Below are 21,126 nucleotides of genomic sequence, written 5' to 3' on the forward strand. Positions count from 1 at the left end.
GGGGAAATCTGGCTGTCAGCTGCCACTCTTCTAAGGCATCAGTATTATTAACGTACCCATTCTTCCTAGTCCTGAATGGACGTTTCTATGGAAAATACAAATATTTCTGTTGGTGCAGTTTTTTTTCCTCTTAAAATTTTCAGACTCCCTGAGGTGCTGTTATTCATCTGCTCTTTCATTAAATTAATTTCCTTCTGATTTACTATCAATGTTACTATGATGTAGGGCACTTGTGTAAGGGTCAGTGAAACAAGCATATATCAAAATGGAGGCTATGCTTAAGAGTATGTGTGAATTTTCAGTACTGCTTACTTGTATTACATTTTATAGTACAATCATTAATTATGAGTATCACAGTGTTTTGTCTTGGTGGAGAAGAAATATTGTTTTCTTAAAATAGGTGAGTCTGATCTGTGGTGTGTATCATTTTGTCTGTTGATCATTCTCAAGAGTGTTTCAATGGTGGTTTGTAATAAAATGCTAGGGAGTTCCATCAAGTGTTCTTTAACTGTATTCTCCTACAAGGAATTTCACATGGGAAGGAAAGAGACTACATGGGAAATAGGAGATGTGATTAAATAGGCAGAAGTACTGGATGAATAGCAGAAACTCTTGCCTGAAGTGCATAGCTATAAACACCTGGTTATATTAAAAATAAAGTGGAGATTTATAGTAACATTTTTCCCACTTGTCTGGGAATAATAAATGGATTGGAAGGTATTAAAACTGCCCGTCCCTAAATTTGGGGAGAATGTAATTGGCCCTTCCTTTATGTTAGAAGAAGCTCTCTTTTCCACAAAAATGGTCAGTGTGACACTGCTGACAGAATCAAAATGATACCATGAATTATCTTGATTGATTTTCAGTGTCTTTTCCATATGCATCTGGTGTTTTGTCTGAGAGAATCTTTTTCAGAGGTGTTCCTCTCCTTCTTATTTATAACCCCTCACAACCTTTCTTCAGTTTGGAGAATAAATACACAATTAGAAGCAGATTATGAAATCATAGGGGCCTTTTTTTCAGTCAGAAGTATATTGTTGTTTTACAAATAAGGAAAAACAGTTTAATTTTAAACTGAAAGAAGAAGGCAAGTGGAAGAGACAGCAGAACAAGAGAAGTTCAAGGGTGTGAAGCTACTTGATTCCTTTTTTTTTTTTTTTTGTCCACTACCAACGAGCTTTGAAGCAAGATAAGAAGGGTTTCCCTGTTTTTTCTCCCCCAAGCTGGATAATGCACTCCTTTCATACCAAATAGAGTCAGGCTGTATTCTGTTTTCATTTAAGAAAATTTGTCTACCTGGGGCAAAAATAAAAGGACCATATTCCTAGTTTTGTGTCAGAGATGGCTGGTAATTATCTGAAGCCCAAATAACGTACTTTGTTCTGTTAGCAGTGTGGCTGGGAAAGCAGTTAGGTTTTAGATTTTCATTGTTACAGCCCATTGTGTGAGTGGTGTTCTTCCAAGGCTCACTCCCCAGGTAGGCAGCAGAGGATGTTTTTACTGTGCTTGTGTGTGAGGGGGAAAAAATGTTTTTACCTAGGTCCTACATTTTGTTTACATAATGGAAAACCATTGAAACCCTAATACAAAACAAATAGCTTTGTCCAGTAAATGTACAGTTTTCTTCAAAAGATGTCCAGTAATTAAGTTTGCACCAAAATGTCCATTCTACAAGGCATACGTATGCACAGACCTACATTGCAGTGAATTTGTTCTGGAAAATTTTGGCCAAGCTTTTTTTTCTCAGGATGTTTATTAGAGCTCATATCCCTCATTGTGCTCAGTGTTATGGTGACCAGGGGAAGGGTATTGGTTACTCACAGCCAGGACTCCTCAGCATTGCTTTTCTAGCAAAAAGCTGTACCAAATAGTGTCTATATGTTAAGCACTGCAGGGAGACACCTTTCTCACCTGAGTATTGGCTTCACTCTTCTGGTCTTGAGAGGAAATTAAACCTGAGAAAGCTCTCTAGAAGTGTACTTCTTTTGTTGGCAGTTTGTAATAAAATACTGTGTTTTGTATAACAAACAGAGCCATTACATGCACAGTTCACATTACTCTTTAGTGACTTGCCTGGTCAAGAAAGGTGGAGTTTTTTATTAGCATGTTTATATAGATTTCTTCTTCAAACATTTCATATAATGTAGTGTTTATTTTGGAAAACTTTCAGGAACTGAAATGTACCAACTTGGCCTTCATGTTTCTGATCCTGTAAGTTTTGTCAGTTTGGAAGAATTTTAAAGTTACTGGATTTTCCCCCTGCCCTCAAGCCATTGTCCAGCTAAAGGAAACTTAATGATGTTAATAAAATTCTAATTGTAATAGTGTCTCAGTTAATTTATTAATGTAGTGAATCAGTTTGGAATTGGTTATTTCCTGGAAAAAATGGCTTGGGATCAAGCCAAATATATGTATATATATGCAATCTATATAAGACCTTTACCAGGTCTTGTATAGGTTGCAATAACTTGTAATAGGATGCTGGATAATTTTTTTTACATACTTCTTTTGACCATTGCAGTAGCACCTGAAGACACTAGCAAATGACATGAAAGAAGGTAGCATTGCCTTGAGAATGGACTTTACTGCTTACCAACTCAGACACACTCACCTGGAAGATTCATTTATTTTAATAGAAAAAACTCTAGCCTACAAGCAGTTTTCCAGGTTGGTCTACAGCTGGAATCAAGTCAAATGGATTCCTTTCAAGAGTTGACTGAAGTGTCACTCCAACACTGAGGTCTTCATTCCTACGTCTCTCTTCCCAGCTGCTGTTCTGCAGGAGTGTACACAGCTCCTGAAGGACTCATCTTCCTGCTATTGACCCCACAGTCAGGGCTGTAGCTGGCTTGCCCAGCTGGTATGAGTGGGAGTGGCTGCCTGTGTGTGGTGGCAGCTCCATCCCATCCCATCCCATCCCATCCCATCCCATCCCCTCCCATGCCATCCCATCCCACTCCTGCTGCAGTCTGACGGCTTTGGCACGCCGTAGTAATTCAGCTACTCTAAATTTGACCAAAAAATTGGCTGATAGTTTTCAAGGTAAATAGTTGCCCAAGAGACAATTTATTATTTGTCTGCTGATACCTGGTGAGGCTTTGGTCTAATATCTGTTTCCTAAAACAGTCTAAATGCTGAAACAAAATAAATAAAAAATGAAGTATTCACAGTTTTGCTTGCTGGGATGGTTGTTTCAATGTTTTAGTGTTTCTGATGAAGTAGTGCAGAGTGCTACTTAAAGCATAGCTTTCTTCCAGCATCTAGAACTTTTCAAACAGTTTTGATTGGTTTTCAGTGTTTCACAGCTTAGTTTTTTTCTTTATAACTTTCAGTTTTTAACCTTATTAATTTTAATTTCAATTATGCAGTTTTTCCTTCTAAGGCATTCTTTATAACAAGACTTTGAGACAAGGGCATGGTATCATTTTGAAATAGAATCTGATTTACATAAGAGAAAAGTCTTATGAAATGCATGAAGTAAACTGAAGTAGTGATGTTTAGTAAATATTTTTATCTGTCAAAGTCTCTCTCTGGCTATCCAATTTTCATTTGAGGCATTTAGTTTTTATGTTACAAAATCAAAACAGTTGAAACAATTCTCCCCACTATTTTCTTAATATGAAAATTAAATTGGAAACGGATGAGTTTAAGTTAGTGTAGGAATTAGAGCTATTTATGTACCAATCTTGTGTAAATAGTTTGCTGTCAGCATGCTTAAATTACATTCCTTATTTTAGCATCATTTTCAAAAGAAATTAATAAATTGTGGAAGAATTAGATGATCATGCTTTTATGTGTTTCGCAGTTGTGCTTATAACAGCACATAGTAAATTATCTCACTTAAAGTTTGCAGAACTTCAGTTAGTCTGGTTAATTTTTTAGTGCAATATCTATTGTGGAATAGAATGATCTTTTTTCTTCAAATTCTTGAAAATATTGAATTGTTGCATCCTTCCTCTACATTAGTGCTTCATGGGCTTTTCTCCTCTTTGTTCCAAAACTGCTTATTAATGAATTTTCTTCACAGCTGGTGGTGGGAAGGTGAAAGTTTTTTGCACGTATGTTACTCCTAAGTAAATATATGTCATGTATGCTGAGTGTCTGGGAGTGCAGTATAGATTCTAAGAGCTAAGGGGGTTAGCTTGAGTTACCTTAGTCTCAGATATCCTCAGGATGTTCACAAAAGAGTATATTACCAGTTTCAGGTACACATTCCTTTTGCAAGATACCCTGGCACAAAATGAATACTCTCATATACCTGTGGGGATCTATGGCAAGTATCCATGGAGTGAAAGAGGGAAGAGATTTTATTTCCAGTACTGCTACAATGTAAGAAGAAGGCTGGAAACTTGTCTTCTGTCTTTTTTCAGTCTCAGCACTTTAGGGACATTGTTTCAGGTCCTGTGCAGTTTTCTTGCCTTTTGAACTTCCTGGCAGCATCACATAGTTTGTTCTGATGTCTGAGATCAGAACCAAACTTGTCAGTGCATCTGGCTTATAGAAAGTATCTGAAATTTCTTGCAAGGACAATGACAGTCCTTTTATAATGCTAGGAGTACTCACCAGGACCCTAGTTGTGATTGCCCTCTTGAAGATCAGGCTGGGTTGTAGGTGGGTTGTCTTTTACTGCTTGTAGAAGACTCATATTTTTTCAAAAGGCAGTAATTTCAAGAGTAAAAGATAATCAAAATGCACATTGTCAATGGCATTGTCATAATTTATCATAGAGAAATGATAGTTCTCAACCTGCATCTAAATTTCATGCCAGTATTTAATTCATGTATTCCAAGTATGTCTTGTACTTCATTTAATCAAAGTGTTTTCCTGTATCCTAGTAAGACACTTGCTGTGCAGAACTCTCAAGTATATTATATCAACAACAGTGTCATCATTGATTTAAATAAAAAAATTAGTTTTTAATCTAATTGTTCATATAATTGCATTTTGAGTGCACTAATTCTGTCCCTACTTCTTTGAGTCTTTGTTTACTTTTTTCAGTGTTATCACAGTATTAACTTTTTTCAAACCCACTGGAGCATTCACATGGCCAAAGGCTCACAGCATTAAAACTGGAGAGCTCTTCAGCCTTCTCTTAAAAAGTGTCAAATGAAAATTATCATTCTGTTGATTTATTAAGTGTTTACTTCCATAGCTGTTTTTACTGTCAGTGGGAAGCTTTTCATTGTCATCTAGTAGTAGGACAATTATTTGGCTTTTACTTAAATACAGGACAGAAACACTTACTGAACAGTTTTGTCTTCCTGAATTACTGCTGACAATTCTGTTGTTTGACCCCAGTAGCAATCAGATACTCTTCTATGTGGAAACATTTCGTCCTCCTGGTCAGAGAATTCGCTGTCCTCTTGCTTTCCTTACATATTTCTGGAGTTAGCAGCTTCTTCAGTATCAAGCATGGTCAACTCTTCTTCCCCTATTTAGTTAGACCTTCTTAGATGTTCAGCTTTGAGGAGAATAGAAAAAGTAAGTGCATGTTGGAGCAGGCATTACTGTGTATTAGAATCCAGAATCTGTAGACATCTCAAGTGAGTACAGTTACCGTAGGGCAAGTAACTGTTCCTTGATGCATAGTGTGTTCCTTGAGGTAGCACTGCCTGAAGAACTTTAATCATTTAAATACTTAAATATTTGCTTTAGAGTAATGTATAGGATCAGTTGGCAATACACTGTGTGGCATTTCTTGCAAGGAAACAAATCTGTTACTGTGTTTTTAATAATTTTGCTGGTACTGCTTGAGTACTGTAAGGTCCTGCTCTTAGGCTTGTACACAACAGTTATTTTTCCTCAGAAACTTAAAATCTGATTTAGAGCTGTTGAATCTAGATGACAGTCTTTTTTCTGAGTTGAGGTTCACCAGTATTTCAAGATGATGCTTTGCAGTGTACCTCATGTTGCCTTGTAATTTATTGTGTAATAAAAATGTCTAAATTCACACTTAAGATCTGGGGACAAATCAGAGTAAAAATCATTCTTTCTGTTGAGTTTCCTGTCTGAAAGGCTTGAACAGCTGGTCAGCTAGTAGAGGAAGTTTAATTTAGATAGTTCAGTTTAGATGGGGAAGAACAAGAACAGTGTCTTAGGAAATTTAAATTCCAAGGGAATGTGGGTTGAACTGTAGAGAAAACAGAAAACAACAGGAGAAGATAGAAAGGAAGTGGAAATTAACATCTCTTTTACATATCTTTTCTTGGGAAAGGTAGGAAGGGAAGCCCCTATTTGGAAAAATAAACAATCAGAAACAATTGAAATGGCAGTCAAATTGTGATTTTATGAGGAAATTGGTGGGAAGGTATGTGCAGTGCTGCTGAAAATCTTTTTTCAGTTCAAACCATATTTCTGCTTCTCTGATCAGGAGCTTGTAAAGCTTGGCTGAGTGAAAGCGCAGGGTGGCTTTCAGCATCTAGGAAGAGCAGCTGAACTGGAAGCTCACAATTTGCAGACTGTTATAATGTAATAAAGTGTGCCTTTGTGACATTCTGCAAAGGCAGATATATTAAAAAATCTGCATCCTCTTCCCTTCTCAGTTTACCCCTGTTTCTGTGGCTCTTGGGCAAACTAAAACTTTTTCCATAGATGAAGAAAATAGCATATTCTTAAGTTCTGTTTGAAACAGACCAAGACATAATGTGAAGATTAGTTGATGCATTCATCTGATACCTGGAGAAGTAGGTAAATGACCTGGCTACAGGAGTGGGCAACAATATATCTCTCCACCTAGATTATAGTTCACATGTACTCAAGAATAGTTTACTGTGTTTCCATCTGCATTGTTTCATCCTGTCAGTTTAGTTACTCTTCTCTGAAACACTTTAAACAAATCTCTTGCTTATTGGTTTCATTTGCCAAATGTACTCAATCTTGTTCCCTATTGTAGCCAACTCTGGACTTTCTGTGACTATGAAATACTACCTTTGGATCAGAATTATTCACCAAGATCCCAATTTCCATCTTGGAAAAGCCAAACCTAAACCAAATCTAGCACACTAGACAGGAAGCAGAGCTTGAACACAATATATGTTTTTCAGAATCTATTGGCAGTTTTAAACAATATCTTTGTCTAAAATTCCCCTTCTTGCTTACCTAGAACTAAGTCTCGAATTTAAAAGTAAGGGCATATAGAAATTTGAAAGCATGGAAATAAAAGACTAATGAAGAAAATGTAACCTTTATTTAGCCTTGGTAGAAGACAAAAGTAGCCTCAAATTTTCTAGTGTTTGCATCATCTTGTCATGACTTTATGGATTATAAAAATTATTTTAGGCCTCTTTTTTTGCAGAGTTTATGTGAATTCTCTCAGTTGAGGCTGAATTAGAATAGAGCACATCTAGAAGAGCATTGGGGAGACATGTAATCTCTGGTATCTACATGAATTTTCATCTCAGATACCATTGCATTGGAGAACACATAATCTCCAGCTCTTCTCCATAGTTTGCCCTTTCAACAGCTTCATGAGTGGCCCTCCTCCTCCTTCCAAAAAATACTGGTGGAATTTTAACCTTATCTCTTGAAATAATGTAAAAACCTACTCATAGGTAGACTCATTGGTTCTGAGGACCTCATTTAAGGCAATCACATTCATTGTGGGTTTTGATGCAGTTGACTCTCTGCTATACTACTCCTGGAGAGGTTCTATAAACACTTTATCTATTGATATTTCTTCTAGTTTTGTTTTGTTTGAAGTATAGTGTACACAGATAAGTATTAAAAAGTCCTGCCTGTAAATTGCCAGTTTATGTTGTACTTTTCTGTGTGCCAGGAGTAGAAGATACTCCTGATGAATAACTAAAGCAATAGCTACACTTTCTGCCTTACCAAGATAACCAGAAAGCACAGCACAAAATTAAAAACACAGTACTATTTGTCTTCATTTCAGTTTTGCATTTTTTAGAATAATGCTATAAATTATTGTATATCTATGCAAATTGTTGTCTTCTGCAGTATCCTCAACTGTTAGGTTGTTTTTCTGTCCTTTTTTTTTTTTGTCCAAGTGAGTTTCCCAATTATGCATCAATCATTATAGAACTATTATAAGTCTCTGTGCTGCTGAAAGAATGGTGGTGACTGGGAGAAACTGGGAGTAAACAGAGAGATAGTAATGAAAAAGTGGAAGGAACTCATGACAAAACCTTGTAAAGTGGAACAGACATGACATAGAAGGTAGAAAGTCATAGATACTGGCATGCAGTAATAGACTTCTTGGACATGCTTCTACTCTTATGTGTATCTCTATTATTAGAGTATGACTTTGGGAGGTCAGTGTAATAGGAGAAATCATATGGAATGTTTGACTTCAGTAGTGGAGTTGGGTCTTGGGAGCACAGATCCATACCCTAATTTGTTCCATTCATCTTTGCATATCTCTTTGGAAGTATATCAATGCAGTCTTAACTGGATTCAGCTACTGACTTTGAAGGCACACTTCTAATGTTAGGGAGATCATAATGAAATTACCTTTTAAAAACTGTATGTTATTTTATTAACAGTACTTTAATTGTTGTTTTAAATAAAACAAGAATTTATACAGTGTATACTCTGTGTTACTTGATTGGTAAAAGAATTTGGAGTATAATGTCTCCAACAGTCCTAAAGAACTGGTTGGAGACTTGCATTGGCCTGTGCTGGCAGCCTTGCTGTATTTAAATTCCTGTTATGTGCCCTTTTGTGCAAGAGTGAATCAGGCTTCTGCTTTTTTCTAAAGTTGCTCTAAAATGCATTAGTATACTTAGTAGTTATTTGAAAGATAAATCTGTAAACTTTGTTTTATCATGGTTTAATGTTTGCTTATATAAAACCAATTTTATTTATAACATACAGATAATAAAGTTATTTTTTTAGCTGAGTCTCAGAAAATAGCTTAATTTGGTAGCAAAGTAGTTTGGTGGCTCGTGTAGAAGACCAGAAGTCGCCACAGGTTTTCTAGGTCTTCACATGAAAGATATTTATTATGGTGCTGTCTGAAATTGTGAACTTGTGATGGTAACAGTGAAGGTGTGCAGGTGACTTTGGGCAAGCTTATCACAGTTGTATCACGTGTGTAAAAAATCAGTAGATGTGACTGCTTGCTTCTGGATTCCCACAGCTCAGAGCCTGTCCCATTCATGCAAACTTAATTTCTAACACTGACTTTTGCAGCCAAACCAGATAAATATTCTAGACTTCCCTGGTTTTGACCTGTAATTCTCTTCTGAATGCAGTGATTTTGTAGAGAATTACTTTAACTGTAGTTACATCAGTGATGTAGGGTGCAGGGCAGTCCTGTATATGGTTGTATGTGTGCAAAAGAAAGGCAGACTGTGCTGTTGGGGGTGACTAGGCTGAGACTCTATTAGCATCAAGCAAATTTTTGTGTAGCAATATCCTTTATCTCTAAGCAGATGAATACTGGAGATGACTTTGAAGGTAGACCAGGTAACCATTACTCTTTACATACTTCGTTATTGGTTTATTTCCTGATCTCTACTGGGACAGGATGCTCTTCATCCTATGACCCAGCACAGTTTTTCTTATGTTTTAGCAGGTAATCTGCAGCTTTGTCTTCATTACAAAGATATGATGGCTGATGCACTGACTCGCAGAAAGAACTCAAGAGTGGCCACAAAGCTCAAATGCTTAAGCTTTCAGTGTTTAAGGATAAAAGTCTACATGATAATTGGGTTTGTTTTGTTGGAAAAGCATCTCTTGAATGTGTCCAGAAAGATAGACAGATGTTAATTTGAAGCTTAAAAACAAACAAACAAACCAAACACTACATTATGTTTGTTTGCTTATTAGTTTGTGCTAATAAGTGGCTAATCATTTTCACAGAAAAAATTCAAAGTAGACTACTCTGCTGAACCAAAGAAGGGGCTGGGGTTCAGCATTCTAAAATAATACATACAAACTGTCTTTTTTTGGAATTCAGACTTGGAGTCCACTGGGCATGCAGAATAGTGTTTGAGGGGAAGATGTTCCTATTAAAATGTAAATTTGTTAAAACAGTTGTTGTTATGACGCTGTAATTAATTCTTGGATTAGATTGAATGAATGCTCTGTAGGGAGAGGGTACACATATTTGCAAATGTCCATCCTATAAGGAATAACTAGGAGGCCTTTTTGCATACAAAAAACTGCTAAGACCTACTTTGGCTGCTGGTATATCAAAACATTGATGTGGCTCATCTGTTACTTATCTCTGTCTAATGCTGCTGAATAACATTCTTCTCCAAATGTTTTCTATGTATTGTGCCGAAGACATAAATTTCAGATGAAAAGGGGAAATGGAACAAAAACATTAATTTATTTGTTTTCCTTAGGTATCTCAGTCTTTCTCAGGTGAAAACCTTTTATTAGATTGATTTCTCACATTACTGTATGTATCTCTGTGCATGCTAAAACCTTCTGAAGACCATTGAGGAAGGCTGTTGCTACTACATGTGATGCTAATTCAGAAATGCTGTGGAAACAGAAATACTCAGGATCATTTGAAACATGTGTTTACATTTTCTTCAACCTCTGTCCAGCCTCTTGTTCCTCAGTTTTTCCCAAGTTTCAAGCAAGCAGTAGTCTCCTGGTGACAGCATTCCTCCCCAAGAACAGTTCAAACTTAAACTATAATACTTTGTTATAGCTTATCTTTGAAATGTATAGTAAGATAAACTTTTAACTACAGGTTACAAGGGCACAGAAGCAATGTCAGAATGCACTTAAGGTTGTTGACTTTTGACTGGCATAGTGCTCTCAAGAATAAAAACATTTGATCATTATGGTTTCCTTTCTGTCTATTTAATGGGCTACTTACAGATCTGTGTTTGTTCTTTTTCCCAGATATTAGGATTAAAGAAGAGGATCCTGATCCAGAAGAGTGGCAGCTCAGTGGTGATTCTACACTGAATACTAATGATCTAACACATTTGAGAGTACAGGTTGTAGATGAGGAAGGGGACCAACCACATCAGGAGGGGAAAAGACTGCGACGAGTGGCATGTACATGTCCCAACTGCAAAGAAGGTGGTGGAAGGTATGTAAAGTTCAGTGTCACATCACACATTTAATGATGAAAAATGAATAATGGGCAAGAAAAATGAGCTTTTGTTAACAGCAGTTGTCTGCAGTGAGAGGAAACTACAGGCTTATGCAAAGGAGACTATGCAATAAAGGACTACCACTTCCATTTTGGGGTTTGCAGATGAAAGAGCAGATTATTCCATCCTTTCTGGGTTACTCCTATGAGATTAGTTGAAAAAATCTGGAGTTAGATGTCACCTAGTACAAGTAAGGGGGATAGAATATTGCCCTAAAAATATGAAAATGAAATATTTTGGAATATGCACATCTGTAATTAGCTTCCTATCATATGTCAAGAACTTGATTAAATCCTGTGTTCCTGCATTTCCTCGGTGATTGAGCAGTTTTCCACAGTTTAATTGCTTTGGAGTGTTACAAAAATACAGTTTTCCTGGTTTTTTTATTCACTGGGTTCCTAGGAAAAACAAGTTTTGTATAATATAGCAAGGTTTGTATAACATTTCTAAATAAAAAATTTTGAACTGTTTTCAGTCAAAATAAGTGAGACTTGAATAACAAAGAGGTACTAAGTTCCAATTCATTAAACTTCAGTGTTGCATTGGAACCTATGCTTTATTATTGTGCATCTCATTAAAATATTACTATTTTTTTGTTCTGAAGATTTTATTTTACTTCCAAACACTTATTTTGAATGCCTTGATTATGAATATGAAAGGGGTAGGGTAATAAGCTGCCTTTTACAAGTGAAAATATTTAGTTGTGTTTGTGCTTGAGAGAATTGTGCAGGGGCTTCTTTCTAATATGCTAAAATTTGTCCATTTTGATATCAGTTTCCTCACTAAAATGGAGATCTTTATTTATTTGGGAACTATAGTGTAAATCACTAAAATGTCTTTGAAGAGCCTCTCAGTGTCCAGTGGCGCTAAGAGTTCTAATAGCACTGGCTGAGTTATTTCTCTTGTCAAGTCTCTTGTCAGTTCCTGCTGCACATTCTAGATACCTGCCTTGCAAGCACAGGGAGGTGATATCTCAGATAGCCATGCTGAGTAAGCATTAAGTGTGTTGAAGAGAAAAAGACTCTGATACATTTACATCACCAGCAAAGGTGGTGATAATATTTGTGGGTTATGCAGCATCTTTGTCCGTCAGATTCCTCTTGTTAAATTTCTAAGTGTAGTTCACTACAACATGGCACAGACATTTCTAAGTTGTTGGTGAACTCTGGCTCTGCTATGAAAATCTGCCCAAAGTACACCTTGGGTTAAGATTTGTTTCATTTCAGGAGAAACTCTGGGAATGTGATTTGCACTGCATGTGCTCTTAGGAAACAGAGATTCCAGGTGTTTAATCTTCCTCATGCTCTATTCCAAACTACAGTGGTTTAATTTATAAATCTATACTGTAAAATCCTCTTCCTTCTGAGTGGAGTTGCTATAAAATGAAATTTGAAAGTTTCAGGCCGTGAGAGAATCTTTCTGAGAGATGATTTGGGAAGTCTGGAGAAGGGTGTAGTCTGTCTGAAAACTCAGATATGCGATTTTTGGGAACGAGTTGAGGTAAGAGCTACGACAGAGTTAAGATAGATGAGAATCTGAAATCCCCTGTAAAGGAAGGCCTGGACACATCAAACATACAAAGTAACAAGGAAAAGTAGGACAAGAAGTCAGGATGTGAGAAGAATTAGAACTGGAAGAGAAACAGGATAATGAAGGAGACAATGGTGGGGAAACAGAAAAGAGTGAAAGTGCTTATAGTTGCTAGAGCAACTTTCAGAATGCAGAATTCCTTCAGAGTTTGGGAGAAAGGAATAAGCCCACTTGAAAAAATATTTGAGTGTTAGTATTCCGTAGCTGCTAGAGTTACCTGTTTATCCCTAGTGCTGGAATTCTGAGTTTTGATTAGTCTTTCAACTCTGCTGGTGATTTGCAGAGTTTCAGATGGTAAAACATGTGCTTTTGTAAATTCTTTCAGATAGCATTCATAATTCTTAAAGTGTTGTTAAAGTTGCAAAATTTAAGATCGGGCAAATGCTTAGTTAAGATATCCTGGGCAACTTTAACTTAATTCCTTGTGTATATGCATTATCACTTGGTTTCAAATTACTTGATTGCATACTATTATTTTCAAATGGCATTAGGGCCATTTGATGGATGGGATGGCTGACAGAGAATGATTCAGGGCTGTGTAATGATTATCACCTGCTTCACTTATTGCAGCAACTGGGAGGTGTTTAGGGAACAAGACACAGGACTGCAGCAACAGGGCTCTGAAACTTTGGAGGTATAGATCTATATACCCCACTTTTTCCACTGCAGAAGTACTGAGTTCATTCCTGTGAAGAACTTGATTGAGCAGACTATGAACATGTAGAGTACTCTGAGAAAATATGCTTCTACTACATTAACCTTGATGCCTCAAGCTGGTGGATGTTTGACAGTTTTGGCCTTTATCTCTTTCTGCCTCATAGCTGGAGATACAAAGTGATTGCACTAGTTGAGGTTCACCATACCAAAATGTTAAGATGATAAGATAAAACCATTAATGTTTTCTTAGAGACTGTGAGTGTTATCAGTACCTATGATGAGGAATAAAAAAGCCCTGGAGAAATTAATGATTTTGTATTTAGCATAGTACAGAAATAACATGTAACTATTAAAACAAGAAAAGTACTTTAAATGAGTGTGAAAAAGCTGAATAATGTTTCACTCAATTAATACTATTGTTCCTATGCTCTGAATGGAGAAGGAAAAGGAAAATGGCTTCACATATGCAGACTTCATCATAATTTCATTTATCATATAGTGTTTGTTTTGGTGTTTCTTGCTGCTTGCTCTGGATTCAGAGGCTAGTTGAGAAGTTCTTTCTGGTTTTTGTTGTTGGCTTTTGGAATTGAACTACGTTGCAGTCTTCAGATTTGTACCAGTTTTGTGAAGTGGGAAGCCACTATCATCTTTGCCTTACTTGGTGGGAGGGAAAGTAGGAAGGGAAGAAGATGATGTATTAGATTTGTAAATTTATATCTTTTAGCCCCAAGCTTATATAATAAATGGGGAATAAGCAAGTGGACAGAGACATACTTGCCTCAAAGGATGACTCTGTTTCCAAATAGAATGTATTAGGCTTCTAGTTAAGGTGTCTGAAGTTAAATAGAAAGTTTAGTCTCCTCTCAGTAGCACCTAGAGATTTCACCCTTCTAACAATTACATCTGGAATTGCATTGAGATATAGCTACTACTGTCTGATATATAGAGGAGCTGTGCTTCTGAGTACCACTGCAGCTATGTAACTCTAAAAACCACATTCTTCAAATAATTAACGAGTGTGTGTTTTAACCTTGAAATGCTCAATGTTATTGCTGGCAATGCTCTGAATATAAAGTCCAGTTTCTCAGTGGATGAAGGTGTTTCCTGCTGAAACTCTGGCAGTCTGCCTGGTTATTGAGAAACGTCATATCCAGTCTTCATAAAGCTAAAATGTACTATGGAAATACTTTAATATTATTAGTTTTTAAACTCCACTCAAGGAGTAGGCTGGAGTCACATACATTTGTTCAGTGATGGTGGCAGCAAGAAAGGCCTCTCAGCATCATGTGTTAGGGCATAGTGCCAGACTGTCACAGCTGCAAAGTGTCCAGATAGAATTTGGCTTGTATCCTGTTAGTTTAGAGCACACATGAAGCAAACATGCAGGTGCCCATATGAAGTTGTATAGAATAAATACACTTAGTTGCTAATTCACAGTAGTCTTGTGAGTTTCATTCTGTGGACTCTTAGCTTCCCCCTCACTTGGAACTTCAGAGTGTGCTAAGGAATTCTGTCAGCAGTTAGGTGAGGTGCTTACAATTGTGTCTTCTGTATCAGCTATGCACAGTAATGACCATGAGTTGAACCTTGGTTTCCTTCAGTCTAGACTAGAGGTGAAGAAGCCATTTCAAATGATTGACCTAGAAATATTAACATTGTTCTGAGGGAATTTTGACGTCAAAATTGAATTTTGATGAAAAATTGATTCCATCCAATTTTTGTACTATATCATGCCAAGTTACAAAATATTTGTACTAATTTCTGTGGAGGGGAAGACACTAGGGTTTGTTTGGAGAAGATGTGAGGATGAAGTCCTTAGATGATTCTCCTGCTGCAACAGGATCAAAAGCCTTCTGGACTCTGCTTCTGCTTCTATTGAATTTGTTCTGAAATCAAACCTTGTATTTGTCATGACAAATAATTAGTAGGTACAGGTGATGTTTTTATCTTTTGAGATAAAATGACTAATGAAACACTATGAAGATTGCTCTATATTAAGAATTTGTAGAAACATTTCCAAGGACTTAATGGGATTTTATCTCCTTTCTTTTCTGGACTGTCTGTAATGTTTTGGGTACATATGTGATTAGGTTGGAATCCCCTTTAGATACTGTGAGTTTCTAGAGTGAGTTCATTTTTGTGCATGTTCAGAAATGCTTGTGGCAATTGCTAGCTCCTTGAAGTGTGTCCACACTTTACCCTGAACCTTTGTTAGATGTAAACCAGAAGCTAAAGCACCCAGTTTAAAGAAAAAAATTGCCATGGGGAAGCAGCTGAAAATTGTATAATCAGTCATGGAGGATGGAGCACCCAAGACTGTAATTTCAGAATCCACTTACGGTGTTCTAAGTTAATGTTGCTGAGGAATAAGGTGGCCTGATGGCCTGGCTGCATTTTTCAATCTCCTCCCTTGTACCAGCATTTACCATTCATATAGCTATGTTGTCAGCCAGACCTATTCCCTGAAGTGCCCCTTTCAGCAGTAGCAAACTCTTAAATTGGCTGAAATCAATCATGATGCCCTGCACTGACCAGACTGATCTCTTTCTCTGGGTCTATCGCTTGTGATTTGATTAAAAAAAATAAATTAGGCTGTTGTATCAGGTGCTTCCCCTGGTCACCTGCCATTTCAGTGAGACAGCATCTTAAAATAAGCATCAAGCTTAGCCTGGATTATATGATCTGTGAATTCTGTGTTCATTGTGATGAATTTCTGTTTTTTAACTGGAAAACCAAGGAATTCGTTTAAACGTCAGCAAGATCAGCTTTCACCTCTTTTAGTGAAAGCATTCAGGTTAGTCTGCTTGCCTTCAAATCCCAAACTGATTCTCAGGTTTCCCTGAGATGCCAGAAGTCCCATCTGTTCTCTACTCAGTTGCCAGAATCTCCAGTGTCCATTTTGGCAGTTGCAGTACTTTGTGTTTTTCTTTGCCAAAGCTATCTTTGATATGGTAAAAGCCTGAAACTCTGAGAAATGTAAAATAGGGACCCTTCAGCATCAAAGTGGTACAAACTGCTGTAATAACTGCATTTCCAACTTCATGTACATGTATGCTTCTTAAAGATTATGCTTCTATCACATACATTTCACACACAGCTGAATTTATCATTTTCTGTGGAGCTGGGATAGCATTATAGAATTCATTTCCAGCTCCTTATGAAGTGTTCTGGAATCCAGTTGTATTGGAAACAAGAAATGAAGTTTCTTGGGTTGGTTTGCAGATCTGTTGTGGTATATGTATCCCCATGTATGTATATGACCAGTATTTTGGAGGAATGTATTAGAATGAATAACTTCTCTCTCTCTCTTTTTTTTTCTTTTTTAAACAGAGGCTCCAACTTGGGAAAAAAGAAGCAACACATTTGCCACATACCAGGATGTGGCAAAGTATATGGGAAGACCTCACATTTGAGAGCTCATCTCCGCTGGCATTCTGGAGAGCGTCCATTTGTTTGTAATTGGATGTTCTGTGGCAAAAGGTTCACTCGCAGCGATGAGCTCCAGCGACACCGAAGAACGCACACAGGTTTCCAGTCTTTGATTCTGGTGTATTTAGCTAAAGGAGTGATATGGACTGAGCTTGGATAAATAACTTTTAAGAGGAGAACAGATCTTTGAATTGGATTGATTTTAAGGCAGTGTGATTTTTCTAAAATCAGCTAAATCTTATTTATACACTTGGGAATCTTTGGTACGTCTGAGGAGATTAAACATGCCTCTTGATTCAGAACTGACATTTAAGCTGATGTTTAATGTAGCTTAATGAGAATACTTTGATTCAGGCTCAGCAATGCATTTCATTTGTGTGAACCAGATTATAACTCTTTTCCAACTTAAAACTTCAGTAAGAACAAAAGAGGACTAGGTGGCCTGGGGATTAGATATCATTCCTATAATCAATGAAGAGCATGTGATGGTGCAGCATTCTACACCTTTTAGTTTCATGGTCAGACCACCGATTAGGAACTTCAGGTTCACATTTCTCCTTCTGTCTAATACAAAGAAAAGGAATTAATGTAGATACTCCACCTTATCAAGGAGCACTTAGTTTAAAATCTGTTGTCTGTTTTATCTGTTTTCTTACAAACTATATTCATATTTGCATTCAACAGGGTGTTTACCTTTTAAAATCATATTGGAAAAACCTGTAGATAGATAATTTTTGTGTTTATCAGCATTTACATTGCTTAGAAAAATGTCTTTGGATGTCTGTGAAAAATATTCCATGTTGTTCTTAGTGGTGTGCTTATGTGTAGACATTTTGGATGCTAAATCCAAGCTGGTTGCAGTTTATCTGGACGGACAGACTGATGGTTTTTAAAAATGGCGAGTTGAATGATCCAGTTCAGAGGATGTGGTTAATCCTAATGTACCTGCCTACCAGTAAAATGCAGGGAACTCTAGGGATCTATCCTTTGACTTCTTATAAGATTTTTATCATTGACCTGGAGGAATCAACAGAATTCTTCTGTTAACCTTCCTAGGTTTGTGGATGACCCCAAACTGGGGTGACCAGTCAATGCACTTGATGGCAAGGCTGCTATTCAGAGAGATGGAGGCTGAAGGAATGGGTTGACAGGAATCCTAGGAAATTCAACAAGAGCAGTCACAAAGTACTGCACCTGGGATGGAATTAACACTTAGGATAACGCAGGCTAAGCATGGAGAGGTTGGAAACAGCTCTTCTGAAAAGTACCTGGGAATCTTGATAGACAAGTAGAACATGTCAAAGGCCAGCAGCAATGATACCCAGAGCTGTATCAACAGAAACAAGTACCCTGATCACAGGGATTGTTCCCTTCTTCTGTTAGTCTGCACCTAGAATATGGCATCTAGTTTTCAGCACCCACTATAAGAAAGACATTGATGACAAGATTGAGTCTTCTCTGTCCAACATTTGGTAGGTTTTGTTCTCCTCCTAGAAGTTATTTATTGGTAATAATTGCAGTGAGACTTAGTAGCCTGAGGATATGAGATGGCTATATTCTCTAGTATGCCTGAAAGATCTCCCCAAGCTCAGTGACACACAGAAAATTAAATCAGTTCTTATATAAATTGTATGGGATTTGTATGGGTGTCAAGAAATGTAACACACAAGTTTATCATGTTCAATCACTTTCTCCCTCAGTATAATTCTTGTTAGAATTCTGACTCTAAAAAGCATTAAGTTTAATTTTAAGTGTTCTTGATTATTTTTTTTTCTTTCTTTGATAGGTGAGAAAAAATTTGTCTGTCCAGAATGTTCAAAACGCTTTATGAGAAGTGACCATCTTGCCAAACACATTAAAACACATCAGAATAAAAAAGGTATTCACTCTAGCAGTACAGTGCTGGCATCAGTAGAAGCAACATCTGATGATACTTTGATTACTGCAGGAGGAACAACACTTATCCTTGCAAATATTCAACAAGGTTCTGTTTCAGGAATAGGAACTGTTAACACATCTGGCACCAGCAATCAGGATATTCTTACCAACACTGAAATACCTTTACAGCTTGTCACAGTTTCGGGAAACGAGACAATGGAGTAAATATTACACAAGATACCTATTAATTGTGGTTATTTTTATACAGTAGTGAGAAGAATATTGTTCCTAAGTTCTTAGATATCTTTTTATTGATGTGCAAAAATTTTTGGATTGACAGTAACTTGGTTATACATGACACTGAAATGCCTTACTTTGTATGATATTCCATAGTATATTAAAATGGTAAAATTGCATGGGTTTTGTAGGTACTTTTGGAATCTAGAAGAGAAGAAATTTTACCAAGTTATATTAAAAAAAAAAAAAAAGAATTTAACGATGGAAATGGTAGTCTAACCAAATGCATCAATCCTGTGTGGTTTAGTGTAAAAAAAATGAGAACATGTTGGTATTTATCTATTGTAAGATAAAAGAAGTTGATGGGTGAAAAGAAATCACATTATGATAAAAGAAATTTTGTAATTTTCTTGATGACTGGAATTTTTATTATGCATAACTGACAAATCAAGTTTCCAAGCAAATGTTACATAGTGTAGGCTTTACTTAGCTCATCAACTTGTCATTTTGAAGCTAATTATTTTAATTAGGTTAACTATGTACAATATTTTAAGCATTACTCTTGTAAGATTTTGCAAACTACATTTTAACATGGAACTCTAGGGATAGTCACCTTTTAAATCCTATTGAAAAGCCATGTTTAAGATTTAATTTGCCAAAATGATGTCTTGTTAATATTCTTTCAATAACCAAGGTGGGCAATATAACCAATGTTTAAAAAGCTTAAAATGTTAAGAAAAATAAATATGTATAGGTTGAAGCATTTGGGTGGTAAGGCAGATGTTATAGTGAAGTATATCCCTTCTTTTGAACATTGGAGGACCAAAAATAAGGTGTATTGCGTCTCAGCAGTGATTTTTATCAAATCTTTTTCCAAAAAAAACATCTGTATGCCAGGGCCTTAAAAGCCATCATGTAAATTACCAGTAAAATATAACATATGCAAATACAAAAGAAAAATCACTTCCATATTGACAGTACTCCCAAACATATGGGTATAGTCATAGTGAACTAGGGGGGTTATGAGGTTTTTGTTTGTTTGTTGTTTAGTTTTTGGTTAGTCAATCTGCATTTAAATATCAGCCATCTTTCCTTTTTTGCTTCTTCCCTTAAAAATTGTATGTATCCAGTACATTTAACTGATAAACATATATGTTTTTTATTATGCTGAATTTTCTTTTTATTTTTTAATTACTGTTTATATTTTCAATTATAGAAAATGTACAAAATGAAGTTATATAGCCAGTCTGTAAGTGCTATACCATTTTCAAAAAATGTACAACAATAATTACTGCAGTTCACCTATTTACAAACATTTGGAAATCTGTTCATTTGTTATTCTTAAAACCACCTCAAATTTAAAGGCTACCTTATTGTACGTTTAAAGTGTATTATAACAGTGTGGTAGTTAATAAAACACTATTTTTTTTTCTTTTGACTTGAGTTTACTGTGCTTCTTGTTAACTAACAAGGTGTAATTTCATAATATGTCTTGATAGCCTGAGATGTTTTATTATTTTGCAGTAGGTGGTGGGAAGCAGAAACGTGTTTTCTTTCCCTAGGGACACAGAGATTGTAATTTTCCACCTCCTCGCTCACAAACCCCCACGTGTACGTGCATGGACACGAATGTGCTGTGTTGGTGTAGTGGGGATGTTTTGCTCTCATGTTGAGCAGGGCATGAAGAATATGTAGGCCCCATCCTATAGGCTGTGTTTAAGTCCTCTGACACATGGAGTATTAATAAGGAGCTGTGACTAAGTGAGAACTATGAGATTAAGGAGAGTAATGGTTGTATATAATGCTCTAATGACAGTGAAAAGCTTTTATTTCTGAGGTCTAAAGTTTTGGAGTATCAAATGACAGAGGACAGACCAGGATAATTTTGGATAAACCAGGCACAGTTCAGCCTAGAAAAATGAAAACTGTAAGTCATGTAGGAAAGATTTTCTGAATTTGCAATTAGGTGGAAAAAAAATTAATGCAAATCTTTTAGAGATTCAGAGCAACGGGAATTGACAGGTACAGAGAAAAGGGAGTTAATTCAGCATCAGTTTAATTGTCTGTTTAATAAAATGAAAGGATGAAATTGGTTGGGATGAGAGCAGCAGCTTGAGGGAAGACAGTTCTGCTTAGACTTGCAGTGTTCCGTGGATGTTGTCAATATATTAACATGCTCTGAATCCGCTTCCTTTAGGCAGGTGGATGGGCTTGGTTTTCAAAAGCTGTTGTAGTGTACAGAGCATATTAATATGTT

The 21,126-nt window shown here is 36.5% G+C and overlaps 1 protein-coding gene across 2 annotated transcripts in view; it reads left to right on the forward strand.

Moving 5' to 3' along the window:
- Nucleotides 1–20,307, forward strand: part of SP3 (Sp3 transcription factor) — a 33,169-nt gene extending 12,862 nt beyond the window's left edge. For both annotated transcript variants that reach the window (XM_054277691.1, XM_054277692.1), the window contains 3 exons: nt 10,822–11,014; nt 16,656–16,852; nt 18,541–20,307. In XM_054277691.1, coding sequence (XP_054133666.1) covers nt 10,822–11,014; nt 16,656–16,852; nt 18,541–18,857 — 707 coding nt within the window. In that variant the 3' untranslated portion in view covers nt 18,858–20,307. The remainder of the gene's footprint in view (nt 1–10,821; nt 11,015–16,655; nt 16,853–18,540) is intronic.
- Nucleotides 20,308–21,126: the final 819 nt, after the last annotated feature.

This window comes from Melozone crissalis, unplaced genomic scaffold, assembly GCF_028551555.1.
Source record: "Melozone crissalis strain CALT ecotype California unplaced genomic scaffold, PUWL_Pcris_2 ptg000023l_1, whole genome shotgun sequence".
In the NCBI taxonomy this organism is placed as follows: domain Eukaryota; kingdom Metazoa; phylum Chordata; class Aves; order Passeriformes; family Passerellidae; genus Melozone; species Melozone crissalis.